The sequence below is a fragment of the Eptatretus burgeri genome, chromosome 1 (assembly GCF_056783735.1).
Source record: "Eptatretus burgeri isolate ZD-2024b chromosome 1, Ebu_testis_v1, whole genome shotgun sequence".
In the NCBI taxonomy this organism is placed as follows: Eukaryota; Metazoa; Chordata; class Myxini; order Myxiniformes; family Myxinidae; genus Eptatretus; species Eptatretus burgeri.
In genome coordinates this window covers 156,931,961-156,954,460 of record NC_140961.1, presented here as the reverse complement: position 1 = coordinate 156,954,460, position 22,500 = coordinate 156,931,961, and the positions used below count along the sequence as shown (strand labels likewise).

The following is a 22,500-nucleotide window of genomic DNA, read 5'->3' as shown; positions in this document are numbered from 1 at the left end:
CATGAATGATTCTGTTGTAAAGAGAAAAAGGCCATCCCATAAGAAAGGGATCCATTCCATATATTCTCAACACATCAAAGTTTGAATCCCACAAGACATGGGGATGGGTCTATCCTGGACATGCATTTCGAGAAATAACTGTCTGAGGACCTAAATGTTTTTCTGCATGAGTTGGATCCGTTTCTGAAATCCATAACAATATATTAATACATTGGAAAAAAAGGTAGGTACATTTATTCAATTAAAATGGAAATTACATTTCATCAATTGACATCTCACTTATTTTTTTTGTACATTTTGTAACATTTTGGAACAAAACTGCAGCCAAGAAATGCAAATGCCGTCGCAATGATTGCAAACATTTCTGTTATAATTGTATGTTTTCCTTGTGTGCTCATATAAGCTGGAATGAAAGCGACCACAACCATTAAGAGAAACAGCATATTGTAAGTTATAAACTTTCCCTCGTTTGAAGATGAATCCTTGTTTTGAGCCTTTGAAGCAAGACCAAGGCACAATATTGCCAAAATAATCAAGTAGGTCAAAGAACAAAAAGCCCAAAGGGGTGAAGTCAAAGTGCATTCAATAATGATTGTTCCCAAATGGGCCATTGTATTGTAGTTTACCGTTGGATTACTTACAAGAGCCCAAAGTATAGAAAACACCACTTGTGGGGTAAAACACAATGCCACAACATATTTCTGTTTCAATGACTTCACTGTACTTGGACAATTGTTTCGGAGAGAACCTGAAATGAAGTTTTAAGGAATTATTTTTCACTCTTGCATGTTTGTGTTGGCATCAATAATGAGTGGGCAACCAAAATTACAATGCAAACCAAAATGATACAACAAACCTTGGTTGTGAAGTGTAGACTAACATGCAAATTCTGAAAGTGGGATAAGTTGGAATAATAATTAGGCATATGCTGTGCATTCAGAAAGTGTTCACAACCCTTGACTTTTTCATATTTTGTTGTGATGCAGCTGAATTTAAAATGGATTAAATTTTTTTTTGTCACTAAACTACACATAATACCCCAAAATGTGTTCGTGGTATTTATTTCTTTTTTTTGAAAGTTTTACAAATATATTTCAAAAGAAAAGTTGAAATATCTTGAGTCAATAAGAACTCAAATCCTTTGCGATGACACTCCAAATTGAGCTCAGGTGCATACAATTTCCTTTGATCACCCTTGAGATGTCTCCTCAAGTTGATTGGAGTTCACCCGTGGCCAATTCAATTGATTGGACATGATTTAGAAATAAACAAACCTTTCTATATAAGGTCCCACAGTTGATAATACATTTCAGAGCACAAACTCCACCACAAATCCAAGGAACTGTCCATACAGATCTGAGAAAGAATTGCGAGGAGGAATAGATCTGGTGAAGGGTATAAAACAGTTTTTAGAGTGTTTACGATTCCCAGAAGAGCACAGTGAACTCCAACATTAGGAAATGGAAAGAACAGGGAACTTCCCAGACTCTTCCTATAGCTGGCCGTCCGACCAAACAGAGCAACTGAGCAAGAAGGGCCTTGGTCAGGGAGGTGATCAAGAACCCATTGAGTACTCAGTCTGAACGACAGAATTCATTGGCTGAGAGTGGAGAACCTGCCAGAAGAACAACAATTTCTTAAGCACTTCACAAAGGCAGGCTTTATGTGAGATTTGCCAGATGGAAGCCACTCCTGAGAAAAAGACAGATGACAGAATGCATGGGGTTTGCAAAAAGGTGCAGGAAAGACTCAGAGAACATGAAGCAAAATATTCTGTGGTCTTATGAGATGAAAATTTAACTCTTTGCCATGAATGTAAAGTGCTACGACTGGCGGAAACCAAACACAGCTATTCACCCATCTAACACCATCCCTACTGTGAAGCATGGTGGTGGCAGCATCATGCTATGGGGATGCTTTACAGTTGTAAGGACTGGGAAACTTGTAAGGATAGAGAGAACAATAAATGGAGCGAAATACAGGTAAATCCTTGAGGGAAACCTGCTTCAGAATGCAAAAAACCTTAGACTGCGGCAAAGATTTACATTCCGACAGGACAACGACCCCCAAGCACACAGCCAAAACAACACCGGAATGGATTCAGAACAAAACAGTGAAAGTCCTCGTGTGGCCCAGCCAAAGCTTAGCCTTGTATCCCATTGAGATTCTGTGGAAAGAATTGATGATTTCTGTTCAGCAATGTTCCGCATCCAACATGACAGTGCTTGAGCAAATCTGCAAGGAAGAATGGGAGAAAATCCCAAAATTTAGATGTGTAAAGCTGATAGACATAACTTACCCAAGAAGACTCAAAGCTGCAATCACTACCAAAGCCACTTCTTCAAAGTATAGACTTTGGGGGCTGAATACTTATGTAAATTAGATATTTCTGTATTTCATTTTCAATAAGTTTGTTTAAAAAAATCCAAAAACATGTGTTCACTTTGGCATTATGGAGTATTTTGTATCGACCAGTAACAATTTTTTTAAATTTTTTATCCATTTTATATTCAGGCAGTAACACAACAAAATGTGAAAAAGTCAAAGGGTGTGAATACTTTCTGAATGCACTGTATTCACGAAACTTTAAACAAGATTTCATCCTCTGCCAAGGAGAAGACCACAAGAATGATTTTCTGAAGGGATATGATGGGCAGGTCCTATATTATTTTTCCCTATGATTGTCTGGACTCGGTTGTTAGATTTGAGGAAACACAGCAGTCCTCTGTATTATGATGCAAACAACCACGATGGGTGGTAAATGGCACAAGCTCTTCAAATGTGGGTTAAAATGGAAACATAAACAGCACTATGATCGGGTTTTAAAAACATTGTCATCTCGAAACAGAAATAATTAGACGAAGCAAAGCATGGATATTATTTTGAAGTCAATTTTTAGTATCCAGAAGAACTCCCGAAGAAACACAGAAAATTGGTATATGCTCCTGTTAAATACTGTACCTCGAACATGACAACAAACATGTCGAAAAAACTACTTACATTCATAATTTATCCAAAAGATCGTCGTCCAACAAAGTAGTTCAAATAATATTCACAAAACACCTCATTCATATTCATGACCATGGAAGTACTACCATAGGCAACAATGCCTTTTGACAATGTCAGGGAGCCATTACACCTCCACTGCTCTGACTGACGAACAGTATTTGTGCACTGATTTATTTGATCTCGCTTCATCTTGCACTCCAAATCGACATATCAAAAATTAAGGAAAGGAAAATGGGAAAATTAGCCAATTTGACTAATACTCCGCATCGACTTACAGTGTACGCCAAAATATACAGTAGTTGCTTTTTCATGAGATGGAGCCAGCCTAATATTTTTCCTGTTTCTTGTATTTTTCGTCATGTTACCAAATACAGCATTATTCATTCGCTTGCAAAAACCAATTTCAAAAACGAGTGGGAAAGAGAGTGACATCCATCTGTGGGAAAATTGTGCGTCCAGCCTGTGGGTTACCCAGGTAGCTCAAATGGCAGAGCAATGGTATGGATTCTCAGAGGACCTGGGTTTGATTCCTGGTCTGGGCATGTAATTTTACCCAAGTATACATATTATCATTGTTTCCTGTTCTTTTATGATTATATTATGACACCGCTGTCACCCCCTGTGGTGCATAATAGCGCTGTGGAATTGGCCCCACACTGGGGGAAGATACTCTCATGGACAGCCCCTAGCTTATCCTATGGTTGGCAGTGAGTTCCCTGGAAGCAGCAGGGGAGATAGTGGTATCCCCATATGTGAAAGAATTGTGAGTACAGCCTGTGGGTTACTCAGGTAACGGAACACTGGTATGGTTTTCAAGAGGACCTGGGTTCAATTCCTGGTCTGGCATGTAATTTTTCATCATATATATATATATATATATATATATATATATATATATATATATATATATATATATATATATATATATATATATATATATATATATATATATACATATATATATATATATACACACACACACACACATATTTACAAACACACACAAACACACACAAACCGGGCATAGTGGCGTGCGCCTGTAATCTGGCAACTCGGAGGCTTAGGTTGGAGGATCGCTTGACGACTGGCCTCTGCGCTGGGACGCGATATGAGAGGGTGTAGGGCAGCCCGAAATCATGGCGAAACCCAATCGTTATCCCTGTGTCATAAGAGGTGACCAGCGTTGCGTCAGGAAGGGCATCCGGCGTAAAACCTGTGCCAAATCAGTATGTGGATTATAACGGTTGATCCGCTGTGGCGACCCCTAACGGGAGAAACTGAAAGAACAACACACCAATAAAACACAAGTGTGTATGTGTAAGTGTCTCCTCCATAACTCCAAAATTATAAAACCTGAGAGACTGGAACTTAGCATTCTTGCTGAGAAAACTCCAAGGAAGTGGAAGTGAAAATTGGTTCGTTGGGTTAATTAAAACACCCCTTTTGAAGATATTAAACAGCCTTATTTAATTATATCCTTCATCAGGCGATCCTAGTCCCCCTCATTGTCTGGGGTCTTAGATATTTCCTGGGTAACCTCACTAGGGTCTGAAGATGCCGTGTTTTCTGGACTGCTCAACCATGTCTCGACTTGGAACAGGCTGCAACGATTTATTCACCAAATGCATGAATTAGACAAATGAACACCTTTTTTGGAGTTGGAACTGCTTACAAGATCGATTCTGGAGCTTAAATTTTGTAATTCAGCTTAGTTTCAGAGAGTCTCGAGGTTATCACATGTGTGGAAATGAAATAAAGCCACAGGGAGAAGTTCACAAACATTATTCTTTCTAAAAAGCTGCGTGTGATGGGTGGAAAAAAAAGTTGGCTCGGTAACTTAGAAAATACATTAATACATCAAACAGCTCAGAAATCAGGTGTTATCCAACACATTTTGCTTTGAAACTCACAAAGGGAAACATATAACCATTATAAAGCTAATCCAATAAACAAATGCTTTCTAAACAAGTGTGTGGACAAAGGAAAACCTGAAAGAACCTCCATACGATACAGGATAAAACTTTGCCACCAAGACAGCGTAACAGGTATGGCATGAACAAACACCCACGAAGATTCCCTGCAGATCCAAATCTACACATATGTACCCCGTCCGTATGTGCTGTATACGTACCTCTACCTTGTAGTAACTGTCGAATGCACATCCCGATAAGGACACAAACTTCACTGTACAGCTCGATAAGTGGCTTAAACACTCAAGCACTTCAACAGAATGTATGGCTTGGCAAGTGATTACCAATTGCCGGCGATACAACTATGCACAGGAAATGCCCATGCAATGTCTGAATTTGACAAATCAACACTTTTTTGGGGAGTCGGAACTGCTGACGCTTTAAAATCTGGAGCGTACATTTTGGAATTCTGGTGAGTTAAAGAGATACTCTCGCTTATTCAGATGCGCAAATGAAATCAAGCCACAAATGCTGGTGTCTCCAGGGGTTTATAAGCATTGAAATGTACCGAGTGATTTGTAGTTATGGTGAACAGGCCTTTGATCATGTGTGTGAAGAAAGTGACAAAAACAAACTTTATCGTGAAGAAATAGTTCGGGCATGCTCCAAGTCAATGCATGGTTGAGCAGGTCAAAAAACATGGCGGCTCAGACCCCAGTGAGGTTACCCAGGGAACGTCTTAACACCCCAGACAGCAAGGTGGCCAAGGATCACCTGATGAAGAATATAATTAATTATGGCTGTTAATTATCTTCAAAAGGGGTGCTATTTTTAACCAAAACACCAAATTTTCACTCTTGCACTTCCTTGGAGTTTTATTTGTATGCATGCAAAGTTTCAGTCTGTTAGGTTTTATAGTTTTGGATTTGTGGAGGACACACACACACACACACACACACACACACACACACTTGCCTTTTAGTAGTGTATATATATATATATATATATATATATATATATATATATATATATATATATATATATATATATATATATATATATATATATATATATATATATATATATATATACACTACACACACTGACACCCAATCACAATTGAAATCTGTCCCACAAATATATATATATATATTTATATTTATATATATATATATATATATATATATATATATATATATATATATATATATATATATAGATATATATATATATATATATATATATTTGTGGGACAGATTTCAATTGTGATTGGGTGTCAGTTAGGGGTGGCAAACGACCAAAAGAACCCCCGTCAGTATTTCCTGGAGTACCGAAATCAGCTTAGAAGCAGGTGACCTCAGCCCCACATCATCTTCTACGTCAGAATCAAGAGCTAAGAAGATGCAGGCAGCTGATAAGGCTGCAGACAATATCTAAGATTTCGACCACTTCTGTGCTAAAATCAGCTCCTATTTTCCTGGCTTTAACATCATAAAAGACCAGGAAAACCTTTACCTATCAAGAACTGATGCTACTGGACAAACTGTGAAGCAGTTCTTTCATCTCCAACAAGTTCACTCACCTTTTGGATTTCTATTCTTGAATAGAGTTGAGAAAGATGGCATTGAGGTGCCCAAACGACTTTTTCCTTTGCAGAAGAACAGCCTGCTCTCAAAATGGTCCCAGGTTAGATCCATAACTGACCAGGTAAACATCTATGAATGCACAAGCAAGGAAATTCTTCAGCTTGTAATAAGCCAGCTCTGTTGGATGACTGAGGCACACGAGCTTCCTCATTTCACCTTTCTTCTGTCGCAGCTGCATCTTATGTTCAAACATCCTGATCGTCGCCGATTTGATACTGATACTATGATTTTCGCAATGCAGCTTCACAACATATCACCCAGTGCATACAAAATGATTCGTCGATCCGGCTTAATCATTCTACCATCAACAAAAAAGGTAAAAGAGATGCTTGCTAGTAGTCAGCAGGACTCCAACTTCAATACCTTGTTCGACCAGCTTAAACCACAGCAGCGTTTGGTCAATTTAATGTTTGATGAGGTAAAGCTGGTCGAGACATTGCGATTTTCTGGATGGCATGTTGTAGGATATGCTCAAAATGCAGCAGCGGGTGGTTAACACGAAATGCTTGCTTCACATGCTATGGTTGTTGAAGTTGCCTGCCATTTCGGTGGTCCATGCTATATTCTATGCATTTTGCCCTGCAAAAAACTAACTGCTGATCAGCTGAAGGAACTCCTTATCGAAGCTGCATTAGCTGTAGTTGCTGCTGGCGGTACTGTGATTTCTTTGATATGTGATAATTGCAATACCATCCGCAGTGCTTATTCAAAACTTGGAGGACCAGGAAGTTGCCAAGTGCTGTCAATTCCAGAGCAATCTATGTTCTTAATGTACGACTACGTGCACATCTTCAAAAATGTTCGCAACAACTGGATTACTGTTGATGGCAAGACACTCTCATTTGTCGTAGATGGTAATGAGTACAAAGCTTACTGGAGTGATATTCAGAAGGTTTATGAGATCGACCAGGCTACTCCTATTCGCTAAACCAAGCTGATGCACACTGCTGTTTTCCCCAAGCCCCTTCAATGCCAGAGCGGAACATTGGTATGCCAAGTGTTCAATGACAAGAATGTCGCTGCTTTAAAGACCTTCAAGGATTTACTGGGCATCAACGAAGGCACAATCATCCTCACCCAGATAATGAGTCAGTGGTTCAAGATGATGAATGTGAAAGACCGTTTCTCAGCTATCCATCTGCGTGATAAATCCAGACAGCCTTGGACAGCAGACTGTACAAGTTTCACTAGGCTGGAGCAGGCCTGCCAAATTATATCTACCTGCACATGGCAAGGAGGTGGTGGTTGTAAGCTGAAGCGAACTCAGCAAACTGCTGAAGCCTTCACTGTGTCCACAAGTAATAATGTGGATGCTGCCAAATTGCTTCTGGCAGAGAAAGACTTTGACTACGTTCTTCCTGCTATATTTGCAGATGAAGCCTTGAAAAAGTTTTTTCAGCCAAGCCAGGCAAAGAAGCAGTGGAAACATCTACATTGACGTCGTTGACATTATGACTGCAGCTAAAATTGTAAATTTGCAAACACTCATTAAGCATGACATTATGCCCGAATCTAGTTCTCGTGTGATCGATTGCGACAAGAACTGTACAACTTCAATAAATCCAGATGAGCGAAGTTAACTCATTGATGCGAATACTCCTCAAGACACTCAGGATCTCTTGGGGTCTGATGATAAAGTAGTTTATATAAAGTATAAAGTATGAAGTAGTTTATTTGCATAAAGCATAAAGTAGTTTTGCTTTATGGAAGCATAAAGCATAAAGTAATTTATTTGGTCGGACAGCTTGTTCATAAATATGGCGATAGCACTCGTATGGAGGAGATCATTGATGATGAAGATGGTAATGAGGTGTCATCTGAGTTTCTAGATAATTTGAATGGAGGAGGATTGAGTGTGCCGACTCTGTCAACGGTCGTTATTGTACATAATGCCTATAATTTGTATGACAAGACTAAAATGGTTTGCCGATTTCATTTTGCTAAGCCGTTATCCTCTGTAGATGCACCTTTAGCTAGTAGTAATGTTGCATATACCACTTTAGCTAACATTCTATTGAAAGCTCATGTCCTCAATTAAAGTGACAAAGAAAAAGCTTTGGGATGCCTCAGGAGGCAAGAAAAGCTCTCCAACTAGTGATAGACATAGACGTAGTTGTAATTGGCATAGTGTTGTGACATGCATATAATGTTTATGTAATACGATATATGACAATAAATATCAAACTTTGACAGCTCGACACACTTGCATCTTATTACAATCAGCCATCTCTCATCGTTTATGAGTTAGACACAAAAATGGGCAAAAAATACCAAAATTCAGCAATTTGACCTTGCTATATGACCTTTTGATCTTGAAGATGACCTTACGTTGTGTTGAAAATGACACTATTGAACTCGCCGTCCTCAAAAACCCCTATATGGATCCTGAGAACATGTCTCTTGCCCTTAACTTCAAGAAGTCATTTTAGCCCCGGACTCAAGCTAATTCTTCAGACTCAAGATACAAACCCCGAGCATGGGAGGTTCCAGTCCTTCTCTGTAGGAGTCTATGATATATATATATATATATATATATATATATATATATATATATATATATATATATATATATATATATATATATATATATATATATATATATATATATATATATATATATATATATATACATACATATATATCCTTTTCAAAATTGATTCTATTCTCTTCCTCGTTTTGAAATGAATATAATTTTGTCACCGATGCCTTTGGTCAAACTTGAAAAATCAATTAATTGTTTATATTCTCACTGCAACTGAGAGACGTTGTCTTTGGTTTATTCGATGTAAAACACAATTACTCTCTTTGTCATTCGGCATGGTAACTAATTTTTCTTTCGACTCGTTTCTATTTCCACGGGGATTTATAGCCAGAAATGATTGTTCCTCAACCCTTTGCCATTGTTTTGTTGTTTTTTACTCCGTGGGGTGGAAGACCCCATGGGGTTGAAGCGCCACTCGGGTTCTGTCTTTTCTTGTGTACAGCTCATTTCAACGTCTATTTCTCCATTATTCGTGAACAGAATTCGATGGAAATTGAAAGGCATATACTTGATACATATGTGCAGGTAATAACTGAGCCCAAAGTGCGATTCTGGCCCTTTGTGCCGATGAACGGCCCATTTTGGTCCATTTTCTTTAAATTATAATTTTTCGGTTATTAGTGAACAGAACAGAAACAACCTTGACAGGTAAATTCTAGTGAACATTCTCCAGGCAATAACTGAGCCCAAAGTGCGATTGCCACCCTTTGGGCCAAGAAACGACCCTTTTGGTGCATTTTCTTAAAATTGCTATTTTCGGTTATTCTTTAAAGAAACTGGACTAAATTTGACAGTTATATTCTTGAGGTCACTCTGCAGGCAGTAACAGAGCCCAAATTGCGATTGCGGCCCTTTGGGCCGAGAAATGGCCCTCTCGGCCAATTTTTTAAAAATTGCTATTTCTCGGTTGTTCGTAAACATAACCGAACCAAACTTGATAAGTATATTCGAGAGACTAATCCCCAGGCAATACCTGAGCCCAAAGTGCGATTCCGGTCCTTTGGGCTGAGCAATGGCCCTACCGGCCCATTTTCTTAAAATTGTTATAAAAAAAACAAAATTAAATGCGCTGGGCGATGCCCAATGCAAAATTAAGTCGCAAATGATGATATGAAACGAGCCTCACTCTTGCGAGATGTTCTGGTTTATTTTTCTGATTCGATGAAAATCTTACCAAATTTAAAAAAATATCTGTCGTCCATGCTATCGCTCACCTGAGAGTTGTACGAATGAACTCCCACAGGGTATGTTCGCAATTCAAACTTGTTCTTTTAAATGATGTATTACAAATGTCAGGTGTCCATGTTGATTGAGGATTACTGAACTCCAGCAAAATGTAATGTGCCATGAGTCGGTACTGATAATGATTCTGTAGCTTGTTTTAATCCACAAAAGAGTTTAATCACTGAGCACTGTGTTTTATATTAACAATTATACAATTTAGTTCAGAAAATATCACACTTGCAATTTTTTTCATTTTTGCAATTTAATATCTTAAACCATGGATAAGTCGATGCTGAGTATAATTGGAGGCCTAGACTTCCAGGAAAAAGAGTATTAAATTATATGCCAAAACATATATTGAATTTATAAATAAACCAAGGTTCAAATGAGTAGACATATTCACTGAGAACTTTGTGTTATCCACTTGGATAAGGAAAGCATTGCATATGGCAACAACATTGTACATAGCAACATTAAGATGAACCCATTTATATAGGAACACCAAGTTGTTAATGTGTGAATAGTTTTACAATGACCTAATCGTTCTAATGATATGGGTTATTGACTGCACATGGATACAGAAAGCTTTATATGTGACATCAAGACAGAAGATGCAAATAAAGATCTTCTCAAGAAAGAAGACACATTTAAAACAAGGGAGTACTATGACAAGGAACATCTATTATCTGCTCTCACGAATAAAAACGTCCTTGGAAAGTTTAAAGGTGAGGTCAAGGGGCTTCAGATGATAGAGTTTGTAGGAATCAAGGTAAAAGTCTATACTTATAGACATATATGAAAAGAAAGGAGAGAAAACATTAAAATATGATGGAATGGAAAATAAATTACAAAGCATTGAAGAAGTGATGAAAACCAGATTCAAAAAAAGGAGGATATTGAAGGATGAATAACATTAGAATTGATAATCATCAAATATATTCAGAACAAGTAAATGTGAGAGCATGAGATGGCTTTGATGATAAGAGATACATACTGTATATCCTGAAAGATGGAGTTAATACTTTACCATATTGATATAAACATCAATGACGAAAAGCACGGTCTGTCCATGAAGCTGACTGTGCAGCAGTGAATCTGTCCGTCCATCAGTCAGTCAGTCCATGAAGCCGTGTGACGATATGCCTCTTAATCAGTCCTGTGAAAAAAATGGTTGCAGACGACATGAACGTCCACAAATTAAGCACTATTGGAATGTAACTTTCACAGTGAAGCCGTGTGACAAAATATCTATTAATCACGTACTGTTTGAACATCGGCTGCAGACTGCATGCACGTCTGTGAATTACGTACGATTGGAATATACCTTTTAACGCTTCAGACTTCGACCATTGAAGACCTTTTAAGACCCCCATGACCCTTCGGGCCCCAAAAAACCATGAGGACCAATAAGACCCTGATGACCCAAAAGACCACTAAGACACATTAGACATTAACACCATTTAGACCACTTTCACTGTAAAGACAGATTAGACAGCTTAGACCCTTGACCATTTAGACCACTTGGACCTTTTTATATTACAAATAAATTTCAAATAAACATAATATCACCAATATTACAAATAAATTTGAACAAAATAAATGTTTGTGTTATCCATCCATTTGGACCGTATTCTGTGCAGAGCGTTGGTGCTGTCGAAACGTTGGTGCTGCTGAAAGCGTTGGTGCTGTCTTCTTGGCTATTGGACACAATCCTGGATGGGTCACCACTCCGACACAGTACACCAGCATGCTGGCACTTATTTTGCCAACCTCGGAAGGATGACAGGCAGAGTCAACCCCACCTCGTATTAATTCAACAGCCGAGTGAGATTTGAACTCAGGATCCTAGTATCCCAATCCCACCACCCTAACCATTAAGCCAATGCCAAGCCTTTGTATTATGATTGGTGTAAATCATGACAACACAGCAAATCTGTGACGTCAATCATGACACAACATTCAAGGTTGAAGATAATTTGTAGAAAAAAGGGCTGCTGCCTTCGCTTACTTCTCATATATGCATCCTGCAAAAATTTTAAAACGAGATATTTTGATCCGGATTATTGTTCTGGCCCTTGATGAAAAACATTCAATGTTGGCTAATCAAAAACATTACAATGATATGTTAAATTTTGTTGATATTGATAATCCAATGTTTGTCTCCAAATATGTGCTTAATCGTGGTCATCCAAAGATGCGCGTGAGAGCCCGGGCAATGCCAGGTATCTTTGTGGGAAGAGTGACGGGAAGTGCGAATCTGGGGGGAGGAGGGTGGGGTGGTAGGAGGCAGGGGACGAGATGGGAGGAAGGAAGAGATGTTCTTGGAGGAGGGACCTGGCATTTCCCTGCAAGGCCGGGTACCTTGGCGAGTACTAAATATTACAAAAAATATTTGAATTTAAATTAATAATTACATATTTCTGCTCTATAATCCACACTATAATGCTCACCTGGACTGCAGATGGTGGCAAGCTTTCCGTATTTGTCATGTTGAAGAGGAAGGCAATGCCCAAAGATAAGTTTCCATCTGGCGTCATTGTTCATTCACAGGAGAAGGGGTGGATAGACGATGTACTGGTCTCGGACTGGGTGCGTATGGTCTGGAGTACTCAGCCAGATTGAGCATGCTAAGCCTGAATGTCTTAGTTTGTCACAAGACCGACGATCACAAAAGCGCTGCTCCATCAGACCAACACTGATATTGCTATCATCCCAGGTGGGATGACATCACTCTTGCAGCCCTTCGATGTGTCCATCAACAAGTCATTCAAGGACAGGTTATGTCGCTGATGGTCCGGCTGATATATATTTTTTAAATTTTTCCCCATCCAAAATCTCGATCAGTTCTACCCCCGTTAATCCACCCCAAACCCACCTCCTTCAATTTCCCTGCTTTCCTTCCTGAAAATCTATGTAATGTCCAACTTGTTTACCCCATGTTTGCTGCGCCATCCCTCTCCCTTCTACAGATATCCTAATGTCTGTGTTCCCCACTGATTTTTCCTTCCCTCTCCCACTCCTCTTGTCTCATACTCCCCTTGTTGTGTTTCTGTGTGTTCACTCTCATACGATCCTCGACAGTGCATGCAAAAAAAAAGTAAAAACAACACACACTTTAAGACCCAAAAGGCTCTTTGGACCCTGAACACCATTTAGACCTTTGAGACCCCAAGGCAGTTTAAGACCCTATAGACCCCGATACACCCTTTAGAAGCTTATAACTCTAAGACTCTTTAGATTCACTTAGACCCTTTAGAATCAGGAAGACCCTAAGACTTCTTTCTATCCTTTAGACCTTCACACCTTTCAGAGCTTTTAGTACCCTGTGGACCCCTTTGACCTTGAGACCATTTTAGACGTTTTCAGACCGCTTAGTCCCCTTCAGACAATTCCAACCATTTGGACCTTAAATTACACCCTTTAGACCCTTTGACCTTTTCTGACCCTTTCAACACTTCAGACCATTTTGACGCTTTTGCCCTTTTCAGACCGTTGACCTTAACACATTTTCAACCAGACCATATAGAGTATAGACCTTTCATTTGTAATCAATAACCTTCCATTCACAACATCCCTCCATTTATTTGCCACACAATATACACCACACAAACATGTCCTGGTGAAGGTCTGCAATCTCTGGTTGCTCTTTCTTGTTCTTCCTTGTTATAGAGTGAGGTAGAGGGAGAAAGAGAGATGAAGTGAAAGATAAATTGATACAGGAAGAGAGAAGAGACAGGGAGAGTGAAAGAGAGCAAATGAGACTCCAGAGACCAAGGCATTGAAGGGAGGAAGGGATGTCCAAAAACATTAATATCAGCATGCATGAAGGGTTAGCTGGAATTGTGGGGAAGGTGATCATAAATTTACAAAGGCAACAACCAGTAAGGAGAATGTGACATCTATTTTTCCTCTTTGGTTTCATCAACATTCTGGCTTTTCATAACGTCTATTGTGTGTGCATATCATTATTTTCCTGAAAAGTGTGACACATGGAGATTAAAAAAATTTAACAACATAGAAATACCTTTGGAACTAATGAACCCATTTGTGCATTTTGCCAACATGCAGATTATCGCAAGTGAGAGCAATATACAGGGACATGTTTCCCGTAAGCTACATAAGTTGTCTGTTGGTTTGCCAATAAAAGATAATGTACTGCAAAAACATCCTCCTAATGCAACAAGAAGAAGGAGATTCACTTCAAAACTTTCAACTTTCACCAGATGGAGTTCACGATGGGTGTACATCATCACCATTACCACAACAACCAATACCATTCCAATGAGTAACATTACAAAGAGACTGATGGACAACGGATCAGAAAAAGCCAGAAATTCTTCAGCCATGACTACACAAGCATCTCCATGTTCAGTTGTCCAAAAGTAAATAGGGCAGTGGAAACATTCCTGAGAATCTAAAGCCAAACATTCCTTTTTATGAAGAACAACATTTTTACGACTAATTTTTTTCAACAGTCCATTGATTTTAGAAACATACACTGCTCAAAAACATGAAGCAATTAAATACTTTTGGAGCTTTGTAAGTGAGCTTGGGGTGGGGTGGGTGAGCACAGTGTCACTTGATAAAAGTGTCATTCATTCAAAGATAAAATAATAACTGTCACTTTGTCTACTTTGGCAAAAAAAACCTTATGATACTTTTGGAAAATAAAAGCAAGCCCAGCAGAAAAAAAACAAAAAACTAGAAGGGCATTCGGTTGAGTGCAAAGCTCCGCGACATAATGTCTGATCAACGATATCATATCGGGCACAATACATTTTTGAAATATCATGCTATATATAGTTTTTGGCCATATCTCTCAATGGTGAAGAATCACTTAAAAAAGTTAAATAACACTCATATCCAGATTCAGATCTTTTTTTAATTATTATTACTTTTTTTACGATTATTATTTTTATTATTTATTTTTATATACACTGTCGAGGCTCGTATGAGAGATTGCACACATAACATACAACAAGGGGAGCAGGAGGCAAAGGGGGTGGGGTAGAGAGAATGGAAGGAGAAAAAGAAAGTGTGGAACAAAGACATGTGGAGAACTGTGGAAAGGACAAGGATGGGGCGGGGTACAGAGGGTAAACAAAAATGACATGACAGGGACTTGTAGGTGATCTTCTCCGAAATGGAATAAATTTGTTGTGCTTTCACACCCAACTTGAACACCAAGGTTCATCCAAATCCTTGCACAAATTTTGGACAAAATCCAAATCCGTGCACAAAAAAAATCAAACAAAAAATATGGGTAAGTCCAAGATAATAAGCAATTGCTCCATTGTGAATTGAAGGTTTTCAAGCAATATCTAATTTACAGAATGTCAACACCACTTTTCATTTACCTGTCTCATTGGAGAATTGCCCTTGCGCACAAGCAATGCAATCATGACAACATAATGGCTCTCCTTTCCGGGCAGTCTTGCGTGTTCCAGGTTGACAGGAATCGCTGCACAAAGAGCTTGGAACCTTCAACAAAGAATTCATTCCAAAGTTCAAAAATATTTTTCATAAAAAAACTAGAAGGGCACTCTTCGACGTTGCGACGTCACAAGATATGCCTCCTCTCATATTAATACATCATTCTACACACTTGTCCTAAGTTTGATATAATTTCCAAAACCAGGATTCAAAATATTAAATAATTCTGCCTGCAGGACCATGCATCCGATCAGTTTGAAATTTTAAAATGATATTAACCATGACAACTCAATCATAACTGTGACAATTCACATTGATTGATGAAGCAGTTCAAGAGAAACAATTTTTCAAAGATTTCCATTCAATATAATATGGCTCACAGACCATGTGACCTATTAATTATTTGTGAACACAATGGTATCCACAATGATTGGGGAATATGTGGATGAAGTTTCCCCTTTATCTGTCAGCATTGTAAAACTGTACTTGCGTTGAGTGTGGACAAGGAGGCCGAAGTGCGAGGAATCAGTGACGGGGTAGGGCACCTGTGGTCAATTGATTCATGTCCTGCTTACAGGGGAATTCACGCATTGCAATCCTCCAAGCCCATCACTTGGTGTACTGCAGTTAGAGTGGAGGATGGTTGGATTTTGACAGAGGGGTCCGGAGTGAAGGCCTGCAGGGCCGGTTACTTTGAGTGGCTGCACCAGGCTGATCCAGCAGCTTCCGAGATGGATGTCAGGGGTGTTACTATCACAATTGATGACCCTCCAATCAACTGTGATCCACCTTCGTTTGTGGAAACATACACTGCAGTGAACAAGTTGAAATGGAATAAAGCTCCTTGGATCTGTGGCATCCATGCTGAACTTCAAGGTTGGTGGAAATGCTGTGCTCATGTCATTGCATGCAGTACTGTGCTTTGCCTGGAACACAGGCATCATCCCAAATAACTGGAAGAGGGGACTTGATATCGATCTCTTGAAAGAGAAGGGTGATCGCCAGAACTGCAACAACTACCGAGTAGTGACGTTTCTCTCAGTGACAGGCAAGACCTTTGCTCAGATAATTCTTGATAGGATTCGGCACCATCTGCTTGAGCACCAGCGTCCATAGCAGTCAGGATTAACACTAAAGATGTCAACGATTGACTATATTCTTGCTCTTCAGGTCCTCACCGTATACAGATGACAGTTTCTGCAGGAGCGGCTTGCAACCTATGTTGAGCTCTTCAAAACATTTGATTCAGTGACCCAGGATGCCCTCTGGAAAATTATTGGTCTTCATGGGGTACCACCAAACCTGATCAATCTGATGTCTGAACTATACTCTGGTATTGAGAGTTCTTTGAGATGTGGTGATACCATCTCTGACATATTTCCAGTTGTTACTGGAGTTTGTCAGGGGTGTGTACTGGCCCCCATGCTTTTCAGCTCTTGTATGGACTGGATTCTGGGGAAGATGATGGAGAGATCAAGCTGCGGCACATCGTTTGGGAATGTGAGGATCTCTATCCTTAATTTCGCAGATGATGCAGTCATCTCTGTGGAGACTCTTGATATCCTCTTGGGGGCCCTCGAGGTGCTGAATGAGGAGTCTGAGCTTTTGGGATTATGGGTTTCCTTGGTCATAAATAAGATTCAGGCTTTCAATGACATCTTGGATGCTGCTATCTTGTCTGTACCTGTTTGTTGTGAGGATGTTGAGGTCATGGAGAGATTCACTTAACGCTGGCAGTGATATTTATGTCTCTGCTGGCTGTGAGCCAGAGGTCAATAGACATCTGAGTTGGGCCTGGGGATTCATGGATTCACTAGATCATGGGGTGTGGTCCTGTCGGTACATGTGAAGGAGAACAGAAAGTCAAAGTCTTCAGGTCCTTGGTGCTTCCAGTCCTCCTCTCTGGATGTGAGACTTGGTCTCTGACCAGGGATCTGAGATGGAGACTTAATTCCTTTGGCACCAGGTCTCCTCCGAGAATCCTTGGCTGTTGCTGGTCAGAATTTTTGTTCGATTATTGGTCGCTGAGAGAGAATCGAATGAGATTTATTACCCACATAGTCCGTGACCATCAGCTGCGGCTATATTGACATGTAGCACGTTTTCCTGATGCTGATCATGTTCACCAGATTTGCTCAGCGAGGGAGCCTAGTGAGTGGAGGAGGCCAATCGCCCGACTACATGCCTCATGGTTGCAGCAGGTTGATCAATTTCTCAAGAAGATGGGGATGAGCCAGTCATCTGCCTGGGGGAAGGCCAGAGAGAGGCTTCTGTAGTACCGGTGGAAAATGGACGCTGTGAAGCACTGCTCCAGCACATGCTCCAATTTTTGACGTGACCTGATCTGTCAAGCTGTTCCGGAGAAAACGCTTTTTAAAGATTTGAGGGTAAATCAAATGTAGCTGCCAAACCGTGTGATCTATGACATCATAGTTGGATAACTTTTTGTTCCTTATGGATCGGCAATCATTCCTGTAACGTTTCACCACAATCTGTTCAGCCATTTTGATGAAGATTTTTAAAGATTTGTTTTTGAAGAAAAAAAACGACTGCCGAACTACGTGACCAATGACGTCATCAATTTTGCTTCCATCCAATTTAGCCCGTGATGAACCTCTAAAATGTTCATACTGATCGGATAAAGCGTTTGATGTGTGCAAAATTGACATCATAACAAAACACCCGATGACATCATTAAACTAGAAGGGCACTCGGTCGACCGCATACCATGCAATAACTGAGCCACATCAACATATCAGACACAATACATTTTTGAAATATGCTATATCTTGTTTTTGGCCCAATCTCTCAATAGTGAAGAATCACTTTAAAAATGAAATAATTCTCGGATCCAGATCTTCACCAAAATCTAATAAATTTGGTCTTGTCACACACCCAACCTTCCCACCAAGATTCATCTGAATCCATCAACACCTTTTTTAGATTGTGTGCTATCTATTGGTTTAGCCCTGTCTCTCTCATTGGAAAAAATTAAAAATAATTTCTGATCTGGATCCGGATATGGATCTTCATCAAAATTGAATAATTTCTTCCTTATCACACACCCAATCTGACCAACGAAGCTTCATCCGATTCCATCCACAACTTTGAGATATTTTGTTTACAAACAAACACAAATGAAAAATCACTCATGGAGAGACAATTGGCAAAACAGCAAAAAGTAGAACAGTACTGGGTAGAGCGCATACCTGTGCCAAGTGTAACAGTTCAGGTTTTCACGTTCCCACTGATGGGCTGGATCCAAAACAAAATATTTTGGCTTATTTTGACCTTTTGGCCTATGTTCACCTCTAAATTAATATGTGGTTGAAAGCAATGACCTGATAAGTAAATCCTTTTTCAAGATTCACATCAATCGGATGAAAATTGAGGCTTTTAGAAAATTTGGGGCAAATTTGCCTTTTGGCCTATTTTGACTTTTTGGCCAATGTTCACCTCAAAGTTAATAGGTGGTTGAATTCAGTGACCTGAAGTGCAATTGCTCTTCAAATTTCAAGTTAATTGGATTAAAATTGAGGATTTTAGGCATTTGGCCTATTTTAACGTTTTGGTCAAAGTTGACCTCAAAAATAATAAGTGGTTCCATTCAGTGACCTAATATGCAAATATTTTTCAAATTTCAAGTCAATCGGATGAAAATTGAGGATTTTGGAAAATTTAGTCTTTTGGCCTATTTTGACCTCATGGCCTATGTTAACCTCAAAATTAATAGGTGGCTGTATTCAGCGAGATGGTATGCAACTCGTCTTCAAATTTAAAGTTAATCGGATGAAAATTGACAATTCTAGAAATTTGGCCGATGTCGACCTTTTGGCCAATCCATTCATTGGGGCCATACTCTGTAAAGATTGTCGCTGCTGCCTAAGCAGTGTCCTGGGCTATTGGGCACAATCCTTCATGGGTCGCCACTCCAACGCAGGATACCAACATGGCTCAATCATCCCAGCAAGCTAGAACTCACCCATTTTGCCAACCTCGGAAGGATGACAGTCTCAATAAACTCCAGCTGGTATTATTTCAATTGCCAAGCAGGATTTGTGCTCGGGAGCCGAGGATCCCAAGCCTGCCACCCAAACCATAAAGCGAACACCAGGCTTTTTCGCCTCTGTTGACCTTAAAAATAATTGGTGGTTGAACACAGTGATATGCAAATCTTGTTCAAATTTATAGTCAATCACATGAAAATTAAGGATTTTAGAAATGTGAAAAAGTTGTTGACCTTTGGCCTATGTTGACATTTGACCTCAAAAACAAAAGGCTTCTTGCATGTGGTGAAGTTTCATGAAGATTGGTTTAAAAGTGTGATCTAGAAGCGATAACCAAACAAACAAAGATACAGATAGACAGACAGAATAACGCATGCAACCAAACAATATATTTGAAAAATCTTCGATTTTCGCAAGTAAAGAGCAAACAAGAAAACAGACAGACAGAGAACGGTGAAGACATCCTCCATCCACCTTCAGTGTTGGACGTAATTAGCATGAATGGACATAGGTACGGACGGACGGACAACCAGAAAACATGCCACCAGGCGACTTCATCAGCGGAAGCATACATAAATATTTTTTCGAAGTGATGATTCAGTCACTTTCATTCATTTAATAACTTGGAGGTGCAATTTCTTTGAAAGTAGATAAAATTTAAACTTGCCGTTTGTGAACCATCATTCCAAACGATATCAAGTGAAAGAAAATTAAGCTGCTGCTCTTGTGGATATGTTGAATCAAAAATACCAACAACTTTGAAATCTAAGGCTCTTTCCTTGTTTTTCTGCCAGTTCACAATCTCATATACTGCAGGAGGATCTCCATTTTTATCGAAAAACAGAGTTTCTGCATTGTTAATGCTGAATGTGACTTTCTTCAAATAGTATAAAAGCTGGAATATTTACGTGGAGAATAAGTTAAATGTAAAAATTAAACTAACAAGAATGTTACAGAATTAATACAGGAAAGTATATTATTTTGTGTACTTGTAAATTTTCACCAAAACATTAAAACTCTCATTTTCATCATCATTGTACTTCACATAATCATGATACAAAAGAAGGAAGTTGAAACATAAACACCATCACCCAGAAAAAAATGGAAACACATTCATAAATCAATTATGTTGTGATGCTTTGCATCAAGAATGTGAACACACAATACATTCAGATGATGATTTCTTCTCTTTTTACCTGCCATGATTTAAAGTTTGTTATCATAGCACAAGTGCCATTATCTAACGGACCTTGACCAGGAACACATTGTTGCAAATCGTGCAACGCATGAGCAACAGCATATGGTGCAATGTATGAGCGGTGTGTTGCCCTCATGTCAAACACATTAGTAAATTCTGTCTTAAAACTGATGACATCTTCAAAACAGTTGCAGGTCCGTAGTTTTCTGGATGAAATGCTCCACGAGCAGTTGAAAGTTATTTCCCAGAATTCCACAAGAAATGCGTTTTCTGAGCCTTCCACATTGCAGCAATAATTTGAAAATTCTGTTTGTTTTACTTTCCGTGTGATATTGTTGTTATTTCCAGATGAATTACTGTCATTCAGAAAATTATTGGAAATATGTGTCATTCCTTGTCCCATGTTTTTATTATAAAATTTGAACATCATGTCATGTAAAAATATCCTGTTATTGGGAATAACATGCAAAGTCGGGTAATTATATAATTGCGGTTGTGCTTGAAGGTAACTCGGAACATGCTTGCATTTCCTTGTTGTGACATTTGCAACATTTAAAATGGTCTTTTTGTGATACAGCCTTGCTGTTTCAAACTTAATTGGATGCAGATATTTTCTAGATTCAATGAGATGTTTGCAAAGTGCATTTTGGAAGAACGGCCGAAGATTGACAAGAAATTCATAAAAGCCTGGGATTGAAACTCGCTGGAGTGCAAAACCAATGGTTCCCTGAAATATGTGAGCAAGTCGTTCAGAGGCATGTGGTTTGAATGTTGCCAAATCTTCACTTACAATCCATGTCTTTCCTGTAATATTTCTTTTCCAAAGTTCCTCAACAAAAGGACTAAATCTGTGTACTCCACTGAAAACAACAACAACAGAAACTTTGCTTATTTCAACAATTTTACCTGCAGTGAGAGAAACAGAAATTAGAAACTTTATGACTATAAATATAAATATCTCAAGAGTTACAATGGACATCATGCAAATTAAAGCTTTATTAACAATTGCTAAATAATATTGCAGAGAATAACGAAATTGTAACTCTGTAAGGCATTTTACAAGAGACCAAAATAATGTTGCATGAACATCTCATCATTGTGAATAATTGACCATTCTGGTGTGAAACTGCAAAACTCCAAAGCAGTATCTTCGCAAATTGCTGGCTGAAGTCAGAATTTACACATGAGCCATCTGACACTCTCGAACCATTCAATCTGAACCGCTCCCCCCCACCTTTCCCCCTTCCATCATCATTACAGTAATAACGCACTTCAAGGACACCAACAATTTGTGCAGGTTTATAATGTTTAATTAAATTCAGAGATAAAAAAGAGCTTGTTCAGTAATTGAATTTTTCCTCCATGTATTTATCTTCTACAACATGAGCTGCTGAACTATTCCATCTGATATGAATGCAAATTATCTGTTCACAATTAGTGAAAAATAATCTTGCTTCTTGCTCATCAAATGTCTTTCATCCAAGCTTGTACACATTCAAATATATTCTGAAAAGAAAAGAACATTCTCACC

The 22,500-nt window shown here is 39.0% G+C and overlaps 1 protein-coding gene across 3 annotated transcripts in view; it reads right to left on the bottom strand.

The window, feature by feature from the left end:
• LOC147035833 (extracellular calcium-sensing receptor-like) overlaps positions 1–22,500 on the bottom strand; it is a 33,139-nt gene that overhangs the window by 955 nt on the left and 9,684 nt on the right. The window contains exons 3-5 of one of the 3 annotated variants that reach the window (XM_085847701.1): position 22,500; positions 15,689–15,812; positions 1–748 (exon numbers count right to left, since the gene is read on the bottom strand). The exon at positions 1–748 is cut by the window's left edge and continues 955 nt beyond it; the exon at position 22,500 is cut by the window's right edge and continues 273 nt beyond it. In XM_085847701.1, the coding sequence (XP_085703827.1) occupies positions 15,730–15,812; position 22,500 (84 nt within the window). In that variant the 3' untranslated portion in view covers positions 1–748; positions 15,689–15,729. Of the gene's footprint in view, positions 749–14,355; positions 14,746–15,688; positions 19,365–19,856; positions 20,667–20,967; positions 21,876–22,499 lie in introns of those variants that run through there. The other 2 variants (XM_085847697.1, XM_085847694.1) reach the window with 2 other exon arrangements.